General features: G+C 39.7%; 1 protein-coding gene and 1 long non-coding RNA gene across 2 annotated transcripts in view; one reads left to right on the top strand and one right to left on the bottom strand.

Annotated features, from left to right (window-relative positions):
- Positions 1-36: 36 nt before the first annotated feature.
- On the bottom strand, positions 37-9,396 carry CTSO (cathepsin O). Its single transcript, XM_021544768.2, has 8 exons — positions 9,215-9,396; positions 8,324-8,429; positions 7,183-7,316; positions 5,962-6,129; positions 4,439-4,560; positions 3,179-3,342; positions 2,653-2,745; positions 37-1,324 (listed from the first exon to the last, which is right to left on the bottom strand). The coding sequence occupies exons 1-8, from the start codon at positions 9,305-9,307 to the stop codon at positions 1,290-1,292; spliced, it is 915 nt and encodes a 304-aa protein (XP_021400443.1). The 5' UTR covers positions 9,308-9,396; the 3' UTR covers positions 37-1,289.
- The window catches only part of LOC144246224 (uncharacterized), a 58,633-nt gene continuing 49,319 nt past the window's right edge, over positions 8,157-17,470 (top strand). Inside the window, exon 1 of the long non-coding RNA XR_013339892.1 lies at positions 8,157-8,345. This is a non-coding gene — a long non-coding RNA (uncharacterized LOC144246224). The remainder of the gene's footprint in view (positions 8,346-17,470) is intronic.

Below are 17,470 nucleotides of genomic sequence, written 5' to 3'. Positions count from 1 at the left end.
TAAAGCAAACTATAAAGTTCAAACAAGAGTATGATAGGCATTTAAAGTGATTTTTATTCATATTGAGATACAATAAAAGGCAACTTTGGCTACAGAATACTGATAAAGCAGTGTCATCTCATTAAATGGACTTTTGTCTTTTTAAGTACTTCCTTTGGAAAGACACAAACCCTGTAGGCTGGAATTTCTGGTAAGTTCCCTCTACCACAGCACATCAGGTACTTATATCTGGAAGTAACACCTCAAATTCACTGGAGGCATGTCTGTGTTTCATACTCCTATGACTACATCATTCTTATCTGTGCCCATTAGGGACTTTGTTTTCCAGTTATGGAAGTGTGCTATCTGTTTGTAAGACACTCGGGGAAGACCAGACTACACAACACTTGACTACACATTTTTTAAAACTGAAGTTTTCAGCCAAATAAATTCAGTAAGAAACAAAACCTGAAGTAAAGAAACATTACACTTGGTCTTCCTTTTATTTAAAATATTAACAATTAGAAGGAAAAAACCAGCAACACTTAACAATAGACAATCATAAATACTCATTGCATTTGTCATAAAAGTTATAAAAAACTAATCTAAAAATATGGTGCAGTAATTGTGTGCAAAAATTACAGAATTGTTTCAATACTTTTCATAGTAGCCCTTCTTAAAAGATACAGGTAAAGCATTTGAGGTGAAAAATTCAGAGGATTTTAGAATTACATGTTTCATTGTGAGTTCTAGTTGTATTTGCCCACAGCTGCAGTTTCACAGCTTAGCAAACCTGGAACACCTTTTTATTACCAGCAAGTCTCACCTCTGAATTCAATTAATGAGGGAAATTTAGCACTCACTCTATTGGATATGTTCTGTAATTGCTGACTTTCTAAACTGTTACTCATGATTCTTCTTATAGTCAAATGATTTCAAATATACTCTTATACCATTGTTTTTTTTTTTGATTCAAATTCCTTCTTGTCATGATTTCTTTCCTTTTAAGATTTTTCAATGGACTAGTATTCAGCACCTGGATAAAGCTTACATTTGAGGCTTCGGTCCATATTTGTAGCTTCTATTTGTGCACTCTGCAGATAAGTCTTCTTTCTCCATGAGAAATTTGGCATTCAACACAAAGTCCAAACAAAAACATTTTTAAAAACTTCAGCCAGGAGTTGCAGGAATTGCCCTTATAGCCATTTCTTATATTTGAAAATGATATTTCGAATTACATCTTCATATACAGTGTCTGTCCACAAATGATATTTGTGGTCTTTGACCATCTGTAGAGGCCCAGAGGAATGTCAAACAAATACTGCTGAAACTGTATCTGCTATACCTAGAAATGATGTAAAATTTTGTTTTAATAAATCCTGAAGTGGAGACATCCCAGAATTCATATAATGCCCTCTCCCCTCCATGGCATGACAGTAGGAACCCAGGAAATCATCTGCAACCTTTTTATTTCTTCCTCTCCTGGCACTGTGTGTAGTTGAAACCTAATCTTCTCCTTCCTCTGCTTTTGTGTTCAAAATTTTATATCCTGGTGGTCTCAGAGCACCTCTAAATCAGAAGACTATCTCTGTAGGAAAAGGAGCAACTACTGTCCTTTCTGGATAGTTCCTGTGTGGTACACTACAGAAAATGTGAAAAATCCTGCTTTTTGAAAGAACAGGTTTTGAAAACAACATATCTGTTCTCCCTGCCATCTCTTATAATTGACTTGCTTTATCACTACTTCTACAACAACAGTAAGAACACAGATTCAGTAACATGAGAAAGCTACGACTGGATACATTGCTCTGATCTTTACTAAGTGCAGGCAAAATTAACATTGTCTATTCTTTATGTGCAGAAGACCTAGATAATCTAAAACCTCCTGAAATGACTGAGAGCTGCTGTGAAACACACATGGAAGGGAAAGCCAATGGTTACTTTAACACATAAAATTATATCAGATACACACGTCCAATCTAGTGGAAATGTCCCACCAATTTGGCTCAGCAATCTGATGACAAACCAGAGCTTGACTTGCCTTACCTACATATCTAGCAGAAACTGGGTATTTACTGCTACAGAAATCCCTCAAATATTAAAAAAAAAAAAAAATAATGCAAACTACAATAGGGCAGGAGATTGAACTAGCACTAAAAGGATATATCTCTGTCCTACAAGAAAAGCCACGAGGAGGGTACACAATTCCCAGGTAGATTCGCTTTTCATACGTGCTTGTTAAACTGAGCCCAGAGATGATGGCACCCACCAGACAAGGACAGCAGCTGTTTTACCTGCAGGGAGTACAGCGATGGCACCCACCTACAACCATCACACATGGCTGGATATTTTACAGTGCCATTACTCTGCATGGTAAGGGACAACAGTACCTGGATTGTTTTGTCTGATACAGCTTTGCCTTTACATGGTGCTTTTCAAATCATTTAACTACATGCCTTGGTTGAACTAGCAACCACTTCATTTATTTTTCCATCTGGACTAATTTAACCTCTTTTAAAGCATGGCAGTGATTTGTACTGCCTCTCTCAGAATGCCATTATATCTTTATTATATTATTATATATATTATAGTATGATGATATTAATTTGTGGTAGCCATTGAAAAACATATCCCAGCCCATGGCCTTTACCACTTACTTTTTGTCAGACTTACCACAGACATTGCCACCCATCTTAACACGAACGTAGCCATCTATTCCCCACGTGGGCCCCCAAGAGTTCTGTACAATCCAGTAAGGAATGCTACCTGGAAGAGACATTTCATGAACAAGAGACAACATGAGACTTGGGAAGCTCCAGCCTCCTAACACTCCACAGAGTTAATTAGCATTTCAGTATCTTACGGTTTCTTTTCCACTGTTCACATAGATAACAGAGCTAATATTCTGGTATGAGAAGACTGGCTATGGGCTCTTCTAGCATAAAGACACATACAGACATGATCTTGACTTTACAAGGATGAAATCCCACAGAACTGAAGAAGCAATGACAAAAATAATTTTTCTTCTGGCTGATATGAAGATGATAGGATCTTCACAGAACTTCCAGAACTGATCTGACATCAAACCCAACAGCTTACAACAGAAAATCGAGTCCTGATTTTAATCACTTATCACACAAAAGGCAAGTTGCAAGTAAAAGAAACCTACTGTGCAGAAGTTCAGCTGGTGGAAACGCACCTGTTCTGTCAAAACCAGTGATAAGAACAGCATGATTTGCTTTTCCACTGGAGCAGTGATACTGTATGATTCCACCAAGATAATCCTGCCAGCTAACAGCATCGACTGTCACTGCCAAAGGGCCCCAGCTGACAAGCATCCTCATCATTTCCTCTTCTTGACCACTGCAAAAGAAGTGAGTAAAAATACCAAGTTACTTAAGTTAGCACTCTAAAGTGATTAGCGTGATTGTAATCTACATGTTAAGAACAGTTTAAAAATCAAACAATTAAACTCTTTCCTCCACGTTCTACATATCACACATCAGTAATTATGTATTTCATATACTACAACACCATGATACAAATACAGGACACACAAACTATGGGCCAAGTGTAGATCCAAACACATAACAATATTAAAAAGCAGAAGGTTTCTAGGTCAAGCCAGCAGGCAATGGAAAGCACTACATATTTTTTGTATATCACTCTTCTCAAACAAAACCAGCTTTGAGCAAACCAATAGTCTGTAGTAGAATTTCCCACTGTTTTTTTAAATCTCCAGAAGTACCTAATTAACGTAATTATATACTAAAGTATGTGTCTCAAACATATCAGAACACAGGACATTTCTGCTATCAAACATCTATCATTAGCACCCTCATACAGTTTTATTTATCTGGAGCAGGAAATTTTCAACACTGAAAATATGTTCATTAACTAAATTTGGCAAATACAGGCTGGCAAAGATATGATTGATTTTGTTTACTTATATCTAGAAGTAATGCAATTCATAGTCAGAATAATACTTCTTGTCTTTATACAGTAGCTGTAATGTACTGATAAAAATTAGAAATGAAGTTTCTTCACACAGAAACCTAAAAAGCTTAAATTTTTACAGAGTTCAGTTGACAACACTGTTTCTAAAGTCATGGGTTGGAGAGGATGTGGGTAGATATGTAAATACATGAATATTGAAGTAGTTGAATGCTTCCTGTTTTTTTCAATAAATTCCAGTTACTATTGGTAGAATTTACTGTTTCTGACAAAAGCAGTGTAATGCTCATATATGCTCAGTGATGGCAGTGTTGAGTGGATTCATTGTGGCAAGCCTTAACTTTCAAAGATGTTAGGCATTAATCCTCCAGCACACAGCTACAGAACTGATGCAATCAACCTCACAACCTTTGCCAGGTCAATGCACTGTTCACTCCACCAAACTCCATGATTGCTGAACACAGAAAGAAAAGTACAATGAAAGAAAAGAATGAATAATAGCTACCTGAAGTCATATGCAGCAAATCCTGTTATTGAAACTCCAAAATCTGAGCGCTCAAAATAATGGCACAGTCCTGTCTGAGCTTTGAAAGTGTATTCTGAATCTCTCACGAGTTTTACTTTGGTCTGCAAGAAGGTAATTGAGTAAGAATTTAATGCATTTGACTTTACCACTATGCACCTCAAAATGTATGGAGAATAACCACATAACCCACTCAAAATTCAGTGTGTACTGGGCAAGATTAGACGTAAAAATGTCACATTGTGAAATAACTATTTACTATCTCTAGTTTACTTATTCACTGAGCTTCAGAAGGGATTCAGAAATCTTTAAATAAGAAACTAAATTTAAAGGCATATCTGGCTTAAACTATCCTCATAAGCAATCCTCTGTCAATTTCAATACATAGATATTAATTCAGTTCATTCATGAACAATTCATTCTCTTCAAATGACTCCCACACTCAAAATTATACTACCATTGGGACAGTTGAAGAAGCACAAGAATCCCAAAAAAGTTGTATCAAATACTGTAAATCCTTAGCATGTAATTCTCATGCTAGTACATGATGTATGCATCAGCCTTTTATACTTTTCATGTCCTCTGGAGTACAGCATATTTATGACAGTGACTTCTTCAGCCCAATTAATCTGTGGTTCCTCTTCTGCCAAGAGGGAATTTTCCTTCAGAGGAATAAATGTGAGTATCCTCTATTGTTCTTGATATTCAAACTTATCTATAATGTTAATACCCATGGGTATATTACTCTTCAGGGGTAGAATTACACTTTCTTAAATTCTGGGTTTTTTTAAATTCAAAAAACAAAGTAACTATTTTTATATTTTTGTAATTCAATCTGAGAGAGTACTTTTTATTTCAAAGATATTTTAAAATGTTTCTGTTTACCTATGTTATTAACACACATTTTGAGTTTTTAATAAAATGAAATGTGTTAGCAACAACTGAAGTAGAAACTTTGAATGCATTTTCCATGTTTTGGTCTGCAAGGGAAACAAAGGTAAATGCAGTTCATTTTATTTTGAGGTTTTCCAAACACACTTGTACATAATTTTACAGTGTTTGCAACAGAAACTACTGCAATTTGAAAACAGAAAACATCAAGATCTTTCCTTTTCCCCAGATGCTGGTGCTTTAAATCCACAAAATGCCATATGCATAGGTGGCTCTGTCCACAGTGGTACTGTATGCCTGCAAATGAATTCAGGAACTTTATTTTCAACCCCTGTGGACTGATTTGTTATGTTCACAAGCACATATATGGACCATAAAGTTCCAATCAAATTTCAATTCTGCTTGAGCTAATGTTCTCTTGGTTCCAAACTAAATAAATAAGCATATATACATATATACAAACACACAAATGGTATGCATATATGTACACACACATATGATTAAAAAAAAAACCCTGTACATTTCACCTTCCCTATCACTTCTTTTCCAGTAAATAAGAATGCTAGTAGAGAAGCTGATGAAGTCTTTTGGGATTTTCACAAAGAGTTTCAAACCTGGTTCAGCCAGCTCAAAGCACTAACAGTGGATCCCCCGTTGCAGCCGTAGTTATTGTATGAGCAGTCAATAACTTGCTGCACACTGAGCTCTTCCAGGGTGTTTCTTTTAATTGCATAGGCAGACTCTATGCCACCTACAACGCTGAAAGCCCAGCAGCCTCCACACTGATAAAGAGAAATAGCAGAGAAAGCAAAAGTCAGCTTTGTTTTTTAAGCCTGATATGAAAAAAGAGGCAAAACAATCTTCCAATACTCTTCATTTAATACATCATCCTTGAACTCTGTTTTTAAGGCAATAATAAAGAAATGTTATCATCCATTTAAAATGCTGAACTGGTTTTCCCCTATATTACTCTCTGAATGCTAGAAATGCATTATGGGTGTCTAATTCTAAGGACTCCTTCCTGATGGATTTTTGTTCTTGATGATACGTCTGAGGATGCTTTTACTACGAGAAATCTATTTTCCAAAAACAAACACAAAACTGTGGCCTCAGGATAAAATTAATTTTAACCATACTAGTAGTTTTTTCTAGAATTTTGTAGAAACAGATTACAGTTTAAAAAATGGTAAAGTGAAATTAAACATAATAGGAAAAATCTTAGACAATAGCAACCTATACTGAAATTCTAGGCTCTTTAAACTGTGATATTTAAAATAAGCAGCAGAATTTATTCTTCACAAGGTCCTGTGTGAAGCATGGAAAGGAGACACTGGGGATTGAGCAGCTTGTTTCTTACCAGGGACCATAACCACTTTGAAATAAACTGTAATTGTGTGGGGTCTAGTTATTTTACTATCACGAATGCATTCCCTGAGGAATTCACTGGTAAGGATGTAGGTGGTGACCAGCTAAGGGGATTCAGTCATGTGAGAAAAACAAGAGGAAAGGATCTACACCTCTCCAGGTGGGATGAGATCAAGTAATGAACTTACCTTGGCTCCTTCAGAAAACACACATGCTGCAAAATATTTGGACATTCACTTAACTAGATCAAAAAACATATTACAGTTTATAAATGCACAGCTTCTACACCTCATTCTTTTAAGCCTAATACTGCTTTGCATAAAATGCTACATGACTTTGTGTATGTTCAACTGGCTACTCTTGTGCCAGTGCTCCAAGGAGCCTTCTGGCAGAGCTGGTCCCTGCAAAACCTTCCCTGTATTCTACAGCCTACCTGCTGAGAACCAGGAAGGGAAAACACCAGGACTTACTGTCTGCTGATTTCTCACTTCTGCAATGACTTTCTTGTCCCTCCAGTCAAACTTCTTTGGCAGAGGCTTTTCCTTCCCTTTTGGCACTTTTATGTATCTGGGAAGTTTGTGAGGTATGCTTCTCAAATAAATAGCTAAATACAGAACACAAACATCTTTAGATCTATGAACAACAACAACAAAAAAAATCCCATTAACAACTACTTTACTAGAATTTACAGGTAACTTTGATCTACAATTACAAACACAAGATTGTATCTCATTCTAAAATCCATAGAAAATTCATGTATTTTACAACAGTCATTATGCTCCAGATTGAATGTAAGTATTTTTACAGTTTCAGAAAGAACAGAATGTAGGAATTTTCCTACATTCTACTGTATGTAGGGAATATGGGTAGACAGTGTGAAGATTTTCTGAAGCTGAACAATAACTACTCCATAAAACAAGTTTACTTGAAAATTTCCAAAACATTTTACTTACTTAAAAAATACTTTGTTTTAGCCATGTGCAAGGGGAAAATAAAGATTCTGAAAGACTTCAAGTTGCTGCGTTTTCACTGAAAAAATGCTGTTTAATTATTTAAAATTAAAGTAAGATATTAAATCCTCTGATGAACAGAAAATGTAACAACAGACACGAACAGCAAGAAGGGAAGGTATCATACAAGTTTTCTAGGAAAAAAAAAAAGTAAGCGCATCATACTGCTTGAGAAAGATCCAGCTGGTATTAGGCAGCCATGGATCTCAAAGCATTGTTTGGACTGTAGCCAATTTTGTGCTGGGGTAGGGAATATGAAGTACTGCAGAACCTTGTGTATCTTCCTTTTTCAAAAAGGAAGAACCTTGTCTTCCTGTCTTCTGTTGCAACTGAAGAAAGCTTTAAAGTGCAGTGAGTAGCAAGGAAAACTAGAACAGCCTGAATACTAAAACATGTTCAAGCTGTAGGCGATTCAACCTTGCAATACTATAGAACAGAAGAGGATTGTTGTATCCTCCAAAAGTACTTACAGTTTGGTACCAGCCATTGTAAATTAGCTGACTATCAGCACAGGAAGAATCTGTAAGTGTGAAAGATACAAGGTACTGGGAAAGAATTAAAAAACAACAGAAAAGGCATTAGAAGAAACCAGAAAACATACCTTTGAACTCTTCAGGAAACAGGTGAGAAAACTGATTTATTCCATAGACAGCAGTCGTATTATCTTTTGCTAATGAATTCAATAATTCAATTCTTTTAGCACTTTCCTGGAGGAATTAAAAAAAAAAAAAAAAAAAAAAGGCGGGCATTATTAAGTTAGCAGTAGGGACAAACCGTAAGAGCAGAAAAATAAAAGGTTAGTAACAGTAGACATGAAATTAGATAACAAGAACTGGTCACCTGCTGCGGGAAGAGAGGGCTGGGACACCTACCCGCGGGGACACTTCCACCCGCGGGGACACCTACCCGCGGGGACACCTCCACCCGCGGGGACACCTACCCGCGGGGACACCTCCGCCCGCGGGGACACCTCCACCCGCGGGGACACCTCCGCCCGCGGGGACACCTCCGCCCGCGGGGACACCTCCGCCCGCGGGGACACCTCCGCCCGCGGGGACACCTACCCGCGGGGACACCTCCGCCCGCGGGGACACCTACCCGCGGGGACACCTACCCGCGGGGACACCTCCGCCCGCGGGGACACCTCCACCCGCGGGGACACCTCCGCCCGCGGGGACACCTCCGCCCGCGGGGACACCTACCCGCGGGGACACCTCCGCCCGCGGGGACACCTACCCGCGGGGACACCTCCGCCCGCGGGGACACCTACCCGCGGGGACACCTCCGCCCGCGGGGACACCTCCGCCCGCGGGGACACGTACCCGCGGGGACACGTACCCGCGGGGACACCTCCGCCCGCGGGGACACCTCCGCCCGCGGGGACACCTCCGCCCGCGGGGACACGTACCCACGGGGACACGTACCCGCGGGGACACCTCCGCCCGCGGGGACACCTCCGCCCGCGGGGACACGTACCCGCGGGGACACGTACCCGCAGGGCCGCCGCCGCTCGCTCCGCCCGGCCGCCCGCGGGCCGCAGCAGGCAGGGCAGCAGCGCCAGCACCGCCAGCGCCCACCGTGCCATGGGGGTGGCCCCGGCCCGCCCCGCACCCACGGGCTGAGGTCCGACGGGCTCCGAGCGGGAAAGGGACCGAGCCCCGCTTCCTTCCCAGCCCGCGGCCGGAGGCGGAGCCCGCTGCCGCTTCCCGCGGGGCGGGGCCAGGCCAGGCGGAGCACCGGAGCGCCCGCCCGGCTCCGGAGCGCGGGGCTGGGAGCGCTCCTGCGGCTCCTTCTCCCGGGGGATGCGCCCGGTCCGAGCTGTGCTGCTTGAGAGCGCTCAGCCTGGGCAGAGCCGTGTTTCCAGCGGTGTATTCCATGTGGGAGATGCGCGCCAGGCGCGCAGGGCTGCAAGGGAGGGACGAAGGGATGCTGAGCGTTCAGGTATCTGCCATAAATTCGTGCAATCCCTCCTCCGAGAGGAGATTGAGTTGGTACCTGCAAGCTGCGCTGCCAGTAGCAGAGGGAAGCAGCAGGGGCGCAGGTTGCAGGCTTTAGCAAGGGAAAGCACGGGCAGGCAGAGCAGAGCTGCCCGGGGCTGCACATCCGTGCCCGCAGCCCCTGCGTGCCAGTGAGAGCTTGTGCTGAAAGAACACATGGACAGAAGCCATGACTTTCCTCAGAGACTGGTCATGCTGGCACTTGGGGAAGATCCGTGTTCAGCGTTTAAAGTCTCCATTAGGCCACTACGAGTTAGGAGAACCCTCTTAGTTTAATTTCCATCAGCAGGCATTTTTACGCAGTGCCTGAAAATAGGATATTTGTAGGTTTTAAACCTGCTGTGTGTTTCAGTTCTCTCTGCTGCCTCTTGTTAACACAGGTGTCCTGTCCTGTAGTGCCAATAGTACACCTGGTAGCGTTGTGCTTGGGGAAAACCCGGGGGATCGCGATCCAGCTTTGCCCTCCTGCCATGGAATTAGCTGGAGCTAATGAAGTGCCACCGGTTTTGTTACAGGAAAGGCTATTTGTGGCTTATGGCCAGTGTATGGAAGAGCTTATTAACAGGGCAGATTTTATTGGTTATTCTGGTGCGGTTTATCACTGTAAACCCAGGATTGGCGCTAGAGATGTTATTACAATTTATTACAAACTCGAATTGACAGATTGAGGTCTGGGATCAGCTTAGGGACTGAGTAGGATGACATAAGAACTGAATAGTGATAACTTGCTAAGGATGGTTTGAACCTCAGCAGCCAAATTCTGACGCAAATTCCATCAAACTGTGACTGAGCACTGAGGCCCTTGGGAGAAGCGTAGGGTGTAGTACTTTATTTAAAAAAAAAACACTTTTCATTAAAAATTTAAGATTTTCCATGAGTCTAACATGATCAACTCTCTAAATTGGCCTGCTGCCAATCTGTTGTTCCAGGATTATAATTATCTGTTGAAATCTGTTGTTCCAAGATTATAATTATCTCAAGCTGAATACTTTTTCTTGTTTTTAATACATAGTCATTCAATTTTAAACAAGCCAACCTAGCTTTAATAGAAAAAAGACACACATTTTCAGCTATTTTTCGGTTATTATTTGTATAGACTATGCTGTTTTCAAACAGAAGTAATCTTGATTGGAGGAGCTGTTTTGTGTGTAGACTCCAATGGTTACTTTGCCCATGAAACACATGAGGGCAGCAAAGGACTTCTGAAATGTAGTTACAAGCTACACAGCTTTCATTTTTATTTTAATTAAAATAAATAACCCCCAAACAAACAAGTAAAAAAAAAAAAATCCCCTCCTATTTTGGGAAAATAGATGTATCTCAGATTGATTTTTGTTAAAAATTCCGTATAATATAGGAAAAGGTTTGTTTCCCCTGGATTTGCTCTCTGTGTACTAAATAGATGTTTCAATATATCTTGTTCAGGAGGAGAGATTGTAAAAAAAGTCAGTGTCTCGTCTGGTGGCTGGCTCAGGGGAAAGAAAGTGTAACAACAGCCAAAGGTAGGTGACTGACAGCCAAAGTGTTTCAGAAGGCTTTATTTTTTCCACTGAAATACCTACCATGCCATAAAAACATTTTGTGCTTGTGTTCAGATGAGCAAAATTCCACCAAAGTACACATAGAGCGCAGGCATGCAGTCCCTGCTCTGCTTTGAATTACTCCAGTGTAAATTTAGCCATGCTTCATTAAGATAAAAGAAAATACACTTGTAAAAATAATGTTAGAATAAGGCCTATAAAAAGAATAGGGTATAGAGGTGTTTGGTGGGTATTTTGTTTTGGGTTTTTTTGTTTGGGTGAGTTTTTTTTTAAAGGCTTTATTGATACTATTCTTATTGGTTTATTGACACAGGTAAGCCATATGTTAGTTACACTAGTCATCACAGATAGATGATAAAAACATTTGTGTCTTCCCTCCTCCTCCCGCCCCCCCAGACAAATCTGATTTAGGTTTTATAATTGTAAATAGTTTTTCAAATTATATATTTTAATGAAATTTTACATATCTATGCTGTTCTGGCTATTCATTAGAAGTATTTGATGAGCTGAAACCATGCATCTAAGGGAAGAAGCAATGATGAATATATATTTAGGAACCGCTAAACTCATTGCAAGATGTTTTCTTTAAATAAGGATATTCCTTTACTAAGAGACTTTACTTCCCATCAGCTGTAAAACACCTGTTTCTAAAATTTCTCATGACCCAGCAGTGTTATTAGTGGGTGGGTTTTTATTATTACAGGTTCAGATTGAAAGATCACATTAATATTTACTAGTCAGTTGTTTTTTTTTTTTTTCCTCCAGTGACTTTTGCTTAGATGTTTGGAATAGTTAATGAAATCTGGTTGGACAGCCTAGCTTTAGTGCTCCCTAGCCTCTGTGTTTATAATTAGCATAGCAAACAGGGCAAAATACCAGAAATTAGTTCTGCGTTGGAGACAGGTGTGCCAAGGATGGGTGTTGCTGCTCCTAAGGGTATTAATGAGATATATTAATGGACCTTCAGGTAGGAGTGATGCCTTTATAGCACTTGGGCAGGTATTTACTTAGCAGCAGTTTGGACTTCTGTTTTAGGCATATGAGATGTATAACAAATGGAAAATAAGTCCATTTGTGTTGTGTGGTCTTCAGTCTCAGAGAGAAATTGTCTAAATCCAGCAGATGGAGCTAAGTGCCCTTTCTTAAAAAGGCTTGTGGGGAAAAATTGTGTTCAGGGATTTGCTTATTTTAAGACCTTGCAGAGGTGTTGTTTGCTAATGCAGTTGCACTGGTAATTATTAAATGTAAGCAAAGCAAGTAGGAATTGCAATCCTGGGATGAAATGCATTCCTGTGAGGGTAAATGAGGTATGTTGATGTAGCCAATGTTCAGAAGTTGTCTTTTCTGAGCCCCAAGGTGGACTTTGTAAAATTTGAGAGAAGCAAAGAAATTTACACATGAGAGCACTTGGGTTTGCAGGAATAACCAAATTGTGCCAGGGGCTGCCTTAGTTGGATCATGACAAACATCTGTGTTGACCATGAAGTGTCTCCTGATATTTCCTTTGCAAATAATGAAGTAACTGTAGGATCTGCTTCTCAAACCTGACCTTATCTCAGCTGGATATCATAAAGACCAGTAAGTCTCTAGCTCCTTTAAAAAGGTTTTTCTTCAATCTTGTCAGTAAGGGAAGAATTATGAATGAATGGCATATTCAAAATCAAACAGTGAGGCAAAAAAATAAAAATGCAGAAAGGAGCAACACCTGTTCTGAGTGAGAATGAAGTAAGAAGTCTTGTCAGTTTTAGGGATCTGAGAATTGGCTTTTCTCTGAGAAATCTGGTTTTGAAGACAAGCTGATACTCTGTCTTTATTGCCAGTCCCACTTGCCAGTGTCTATAAATTCACATTAAATATCCTCAGCTGAGATAATTCCTCATATCCAGGTCATTAAAGTCTTATTTTCTTGTTGGATTTTTGCTTGTTTGTTTTTGATCTTTTCAGAAAGTGGGTTAAGTGGTCAGCTTTTCAGGAAGAATTTCAGGCAATATTTGGTGCAGCTTGGCTTAAGGGCACAAGTACAGATAAACATTTTTCACTCTAATTGTTCTCATTTGTTCCATCAAACTTGGAATGTGGACAGAGGGCTTATATGTAGAAGTAATGCTGTTTTACAGAATCTACTTTGCAGATTTCTGTAAATGCTCCAGTTAATTTGTTTGTATATCTTTCATGTATTCTTCATCAGTGATTTTGTTGGTAGAGGAATCCAGCAGGAGATTAAGAGGGCTTTCAAAATTCACCTGAGAGGAGAAACAAAATAAAAGAAAAAAAGCACCATTTAGGAATCAAGGTATTTCTAGCCTACATAGATTTTTGTTCTTTTTTGAGGAACTGCTTGCTGACTTTCTCCATGGGTGATTATAATTCAAAAATGCTGTTGAATCATCCCAGCTTTATATCCTTTCTGTTACATTATTCTTTCCGTTTCATATGCAATACCTCCCTCTTTTGTTTTACTGTGGAACTTAAAGGAATGGATTTTATAGTCACGTTGATGTGAATCAGTTGTGACTTACTGCTGTGATTACACTAATATTGAAGTTATACTTTGTCCCTGTAGTGCTTTTTATCCATAGAACTCCAATGCCCTTTGTGGGAAGGTCAACAATGTAAAACCAATGTCAAATTTGCACCTCAGGCCTGAGGTCTGTGCCCATGATTAACCTGTGCACAGAAATAGAGGGTCTGTTTTACATCAATGGTTGAGGTTTTTATTGTGTAGAGTTTTGCTGGAAGGTTAACTTGTTGCTTTAGGCTTTGGTATAAAGGGCTTTCATGCAAGAAGAGTAACAGTCCTGCCTTCCCTGCTGCTGCTTGTGTGAAATGCACCTCCACATTGCCACTGTTTCCATACATGCTGCTAAAGAGGATAAGCTTTTCTGAAGTCTTGCAGATCTGATATGCTAGGAGGGTATTAGGACCCAGCTGCTTGTTGAAAATAGGAGGATTAGTATGCAGGAAAATAGATTTAGAGAAAGAGGTGTAGGACTATGCCCTTGTTTACCTCTTTTGTTGCCAAAGGAATTGCACAACCTGCCATGGTTGTCATCTTCAATCTGCATCTATGGCCAGTATAAGAATCCCATGTCATTATCCTGGTCTTTTAATCACAGAATGGATGAGATTGGAAGTAGCCACTGGCAGTCATCTAGTCCAGCGTCACTGCTCAAGCAGGGTCCTCTAGACCATGTTTACTGAGGATTGTGTCCAGATGACTTTGAATATCTCCACGGAAGGAGACTCGGTGACCACTCTCGGCAATCTTTACCAGTGCTCAGTCATCTGCACAGTAAAGTTTTTCCTTATGTGCAGGTGGAACTTCCTGTGCATCAGTTTCTGCTCACTGCCTCTTGTGCTATTACTTGGCACCACTGAGACAAGCCTGACTTTCTGTCACCCTCCCTTCAGGTACTGACAGACATTGATGAGTTCCTGTCACTTGTCTCTTCTCAAGGCTGAACAGGCCCACCTCCCTCTGCCTTTTCTTATAAGAGGGGTGGTCCAGTCCCCTCATCATTTTTGTAGCCCTCCACTGGACCAGCTCCAGGAGGTCCATGTCTCTCTTGTCCTGAGGAGCCCAGGACTGGACACAAGACTCCAGATGCACCTCATCAGAGCTGAGCGGAGGACCTGGATCACCTCCCTAGTCCTGATGGAATGTTCTTCCTAATGCACCCAAGGACACCATCAGCCTTTCTGGCCACAAGGGCTCTGCAGGCTCATGGACAGTTTGTTGTCCACCAGGACCCCCAGGTCCTTCTCTGCTGAGTTGCTTTCCAGCAGCTCACCCCCGATGTGTCCTGGAGTTGGTTGTTCCACTCCATATGCAGGGGCCCACAGTTGCCTTTGTTAAATTTTGGGCAGTTCCTCTTGTTCAGTTGCAAGAACTGATTCTTCTTTTTTAGAAAGAAAAAGTACAGTAGGAGTGTGCCATATATACTTACACTAATAAAAGTTTGGAGACAAAGAAAAGGTAAAAATGCTTTTGTTATGCAGAAAGGAGGAATGCTTCAGGATTCATAAAGGTGTTCTTTCATTTGGCTTAAAGTAATCATCTTATAAATTGGAATTTGAATGTATTTTGAAGTTAGAGGAACATAGGATAATTTATTATGTATATGTAAAGCAATAGTCAGGAAAATTCTGGGCTTGTAGTTCATGTTATACTTCATGTGAATTTTGGATTTAAATTGTTATTTTAATATAATTTCAAATAAATGTTGTCTTTTCAAATGAGCTGATACATTTTTATGACTGTAAACAAAAGTTTAGTTTCACTATTTTGTGGTCCTAGTTGTAGATGGTGTAAACCAGGGGGAGCTTTGTGTGAGTGTGTAACTATAGTGATATGAAATGAATGTTATGGTGGGCACAACTGAGCCTTGTATATTTTTGTCTTAGTTACAGACTTTGAACTTGTGTCTACAGCTTGTCAGGGGGAAGGGAGAAGAGAAATCCTATTACAGCTTCTGGTTTTCTTCTTACAAATCACTACAATTGGCCTCCCGTGTAAGACCATACATGGCAGTGCACTTAGTTTCCCAGATGATTAAATTACATTGTTTTGGAAAAATTAGATGATGTCAGGAACTGTTGCACCAAAAAAAAAAAAAAAAAAAAAAAAAAAAAAAAAAAAATTCATTAATGACTCAAATATTTATTTATTGTGTTTGGGTTGATATAAAACATAATGACAGCTTACTTCATTCACCCTTTCTCTGTTAGTAAAAATTAATTGTGGTTTTAAAAGGCTAGTGCCAGGTGCCAGGTTTTGAGTCTTAAGGTCTGACTTGTTTTGGCTCATGAGGATACTGAGCTGCTCTTCTAATTTTCCCAGGAAGTAGAAACTGTCTATGTAACATAAGGCAAATTCTTAATGATGGGGTTAGCATTCTCTGTCCTGCACACCACAGCTTCTCATGTGTAGCTGAGCACAAAGGAGAACTGGAGAGGCAATTTTGTTTGAAAATCCTGATCATGGCAGGTGTTACATATTACCTTCTAAAAAGCAAAACTTTCTTGTGTCTCAGCTTTTCCTTGGCATATTGAGAGCTCATTCAAGTTGAAGCCCTTCTTACTGGAGATCATTGGAAACATCATTCTTTCAAGAGGACACAAGAAATATGTTCTGCTTTTACAAAAAGCCCTTGAAAATATAATTTTTCTCATAGGTTTATTTTAGGTGGTTTTAATAACCAGGCTAGACATGTACAGAGTGTTTGTTGTGATAGTTCAGTATCCAAAGGCTATGAATACACAACATGGTAGAATTTGAGGGAAAGTAATAAATTTTTAATATTACATGAAAAGGATTTAATATCTAATTTAACACCTACATTTAAGTTTCACTTAAAATTAACATTACAGCAATATTTTTTAAGCAACAGTTTTCAAATAGATTGAGGTAATTCTTGAGGGAACATTTTGTCTGAAGAAAGGTATATGTTCATGCTAAAACTGTGTGATAGCTTTTTAGACTTTGAGCCTGTCAGCCCCACCGAGATGTCTGCATTGAGTTACCAACATGTCATTGGGTTTTAATACTGATGGAGAAACATTGTGTCAAACTATGGGTTTTTTTGTCTTTTTGTGGTCATTTCTGGGGAATGCAAACATAATATTCATGGCCAGATGTGGATGTGTGGCAGAGATTGGTACATACTCTAAGAGAAGCAATTATCTCTGCTAATTGTTCAGATTGTGCTGCCAGTTGCTCTGAGTAGAGCATTGCTCTTTACTGACAGGTTACCATGTGAGTTTCTATGCAGACAGCATTTGTTTTGTGGTTTGATTTTTTTTTTTTTTTTTTTGAGACTGAGAGCGTTATCTTTCTTTTGAACTTAACATAATTTCTCTTTGGGATGGTTAAAAAAATTGTAGTCATCTCTACCAGGCTACCTAGGGTCAACATCAGACATGCTTCTTCTTTTGGTTTACCGTGAATATACAATAAGGTTAATATTTTCTGTGCTCAGAGCAATTTTTCTCATTATGTCAGTCATAAATTAAATGATGGAGAACTTAATAAAATTAAATAATGTATAATTTGAGCTGAGAGGAACTGCAGATGTTTGGACTGTTTTTTAACCCAACATTCTTCATTTCAATGTTGAGAGGATATTTTTAGTTAACACCACCATTCATTTCCAGCCAAAATGAATGCAAAGAGAGTATAAATACCTACAAAATTAGATTTCATATTTGTAG

The sequence above is a fragment of the Lonchura striata genome, chromosome 4 (assembly GCF_046129695.1).
Source record: "Lonchura striata isolate bLonStr1 chromosome 4, bLonStr1.mat, whole genome shotgun sequence".
Taxonomy (NCBI): domain Eukaryota; kingdom Metazoa; phylum Chordata; class Aves; order Passeriformes; family Estrildidae; genus Lonchura; species Lonchura striata.
The sequence above is the reverse complement of the archived record's forward strand: the minus strand, read 5'-3'. Positions and strand labels throughout refer to the sequence as shown.

What these genes read in the sequence shown, in the direction of transcription:
- CTSO (XM_021544768.2), bottom strand. Translation starts at nt 9,307, where the DNA reads ATGGCACGGTGGGCGCTGGCGGTGCTGGCGCTGCTGCCCTGCCTGCTG. An exon ending in AAGTGAGAAATCAGCAGACA is followed by an intron (nt 6,130 to 7,182) that starts GTAAGTCCTGGT and finishes TCTCTTTATCAG; the next exon opens with TGTGGAGGCTGCTGGGCTTT. An exon ending in GATGGGTGGCAATGTCTGTG is followed by an intron (nt 1,325 to 2,652) that starts GTAAGTCTGACA and finishes CATCATTTCTAG; the next exon opens with GTATAGCAGATACAGTTTCA.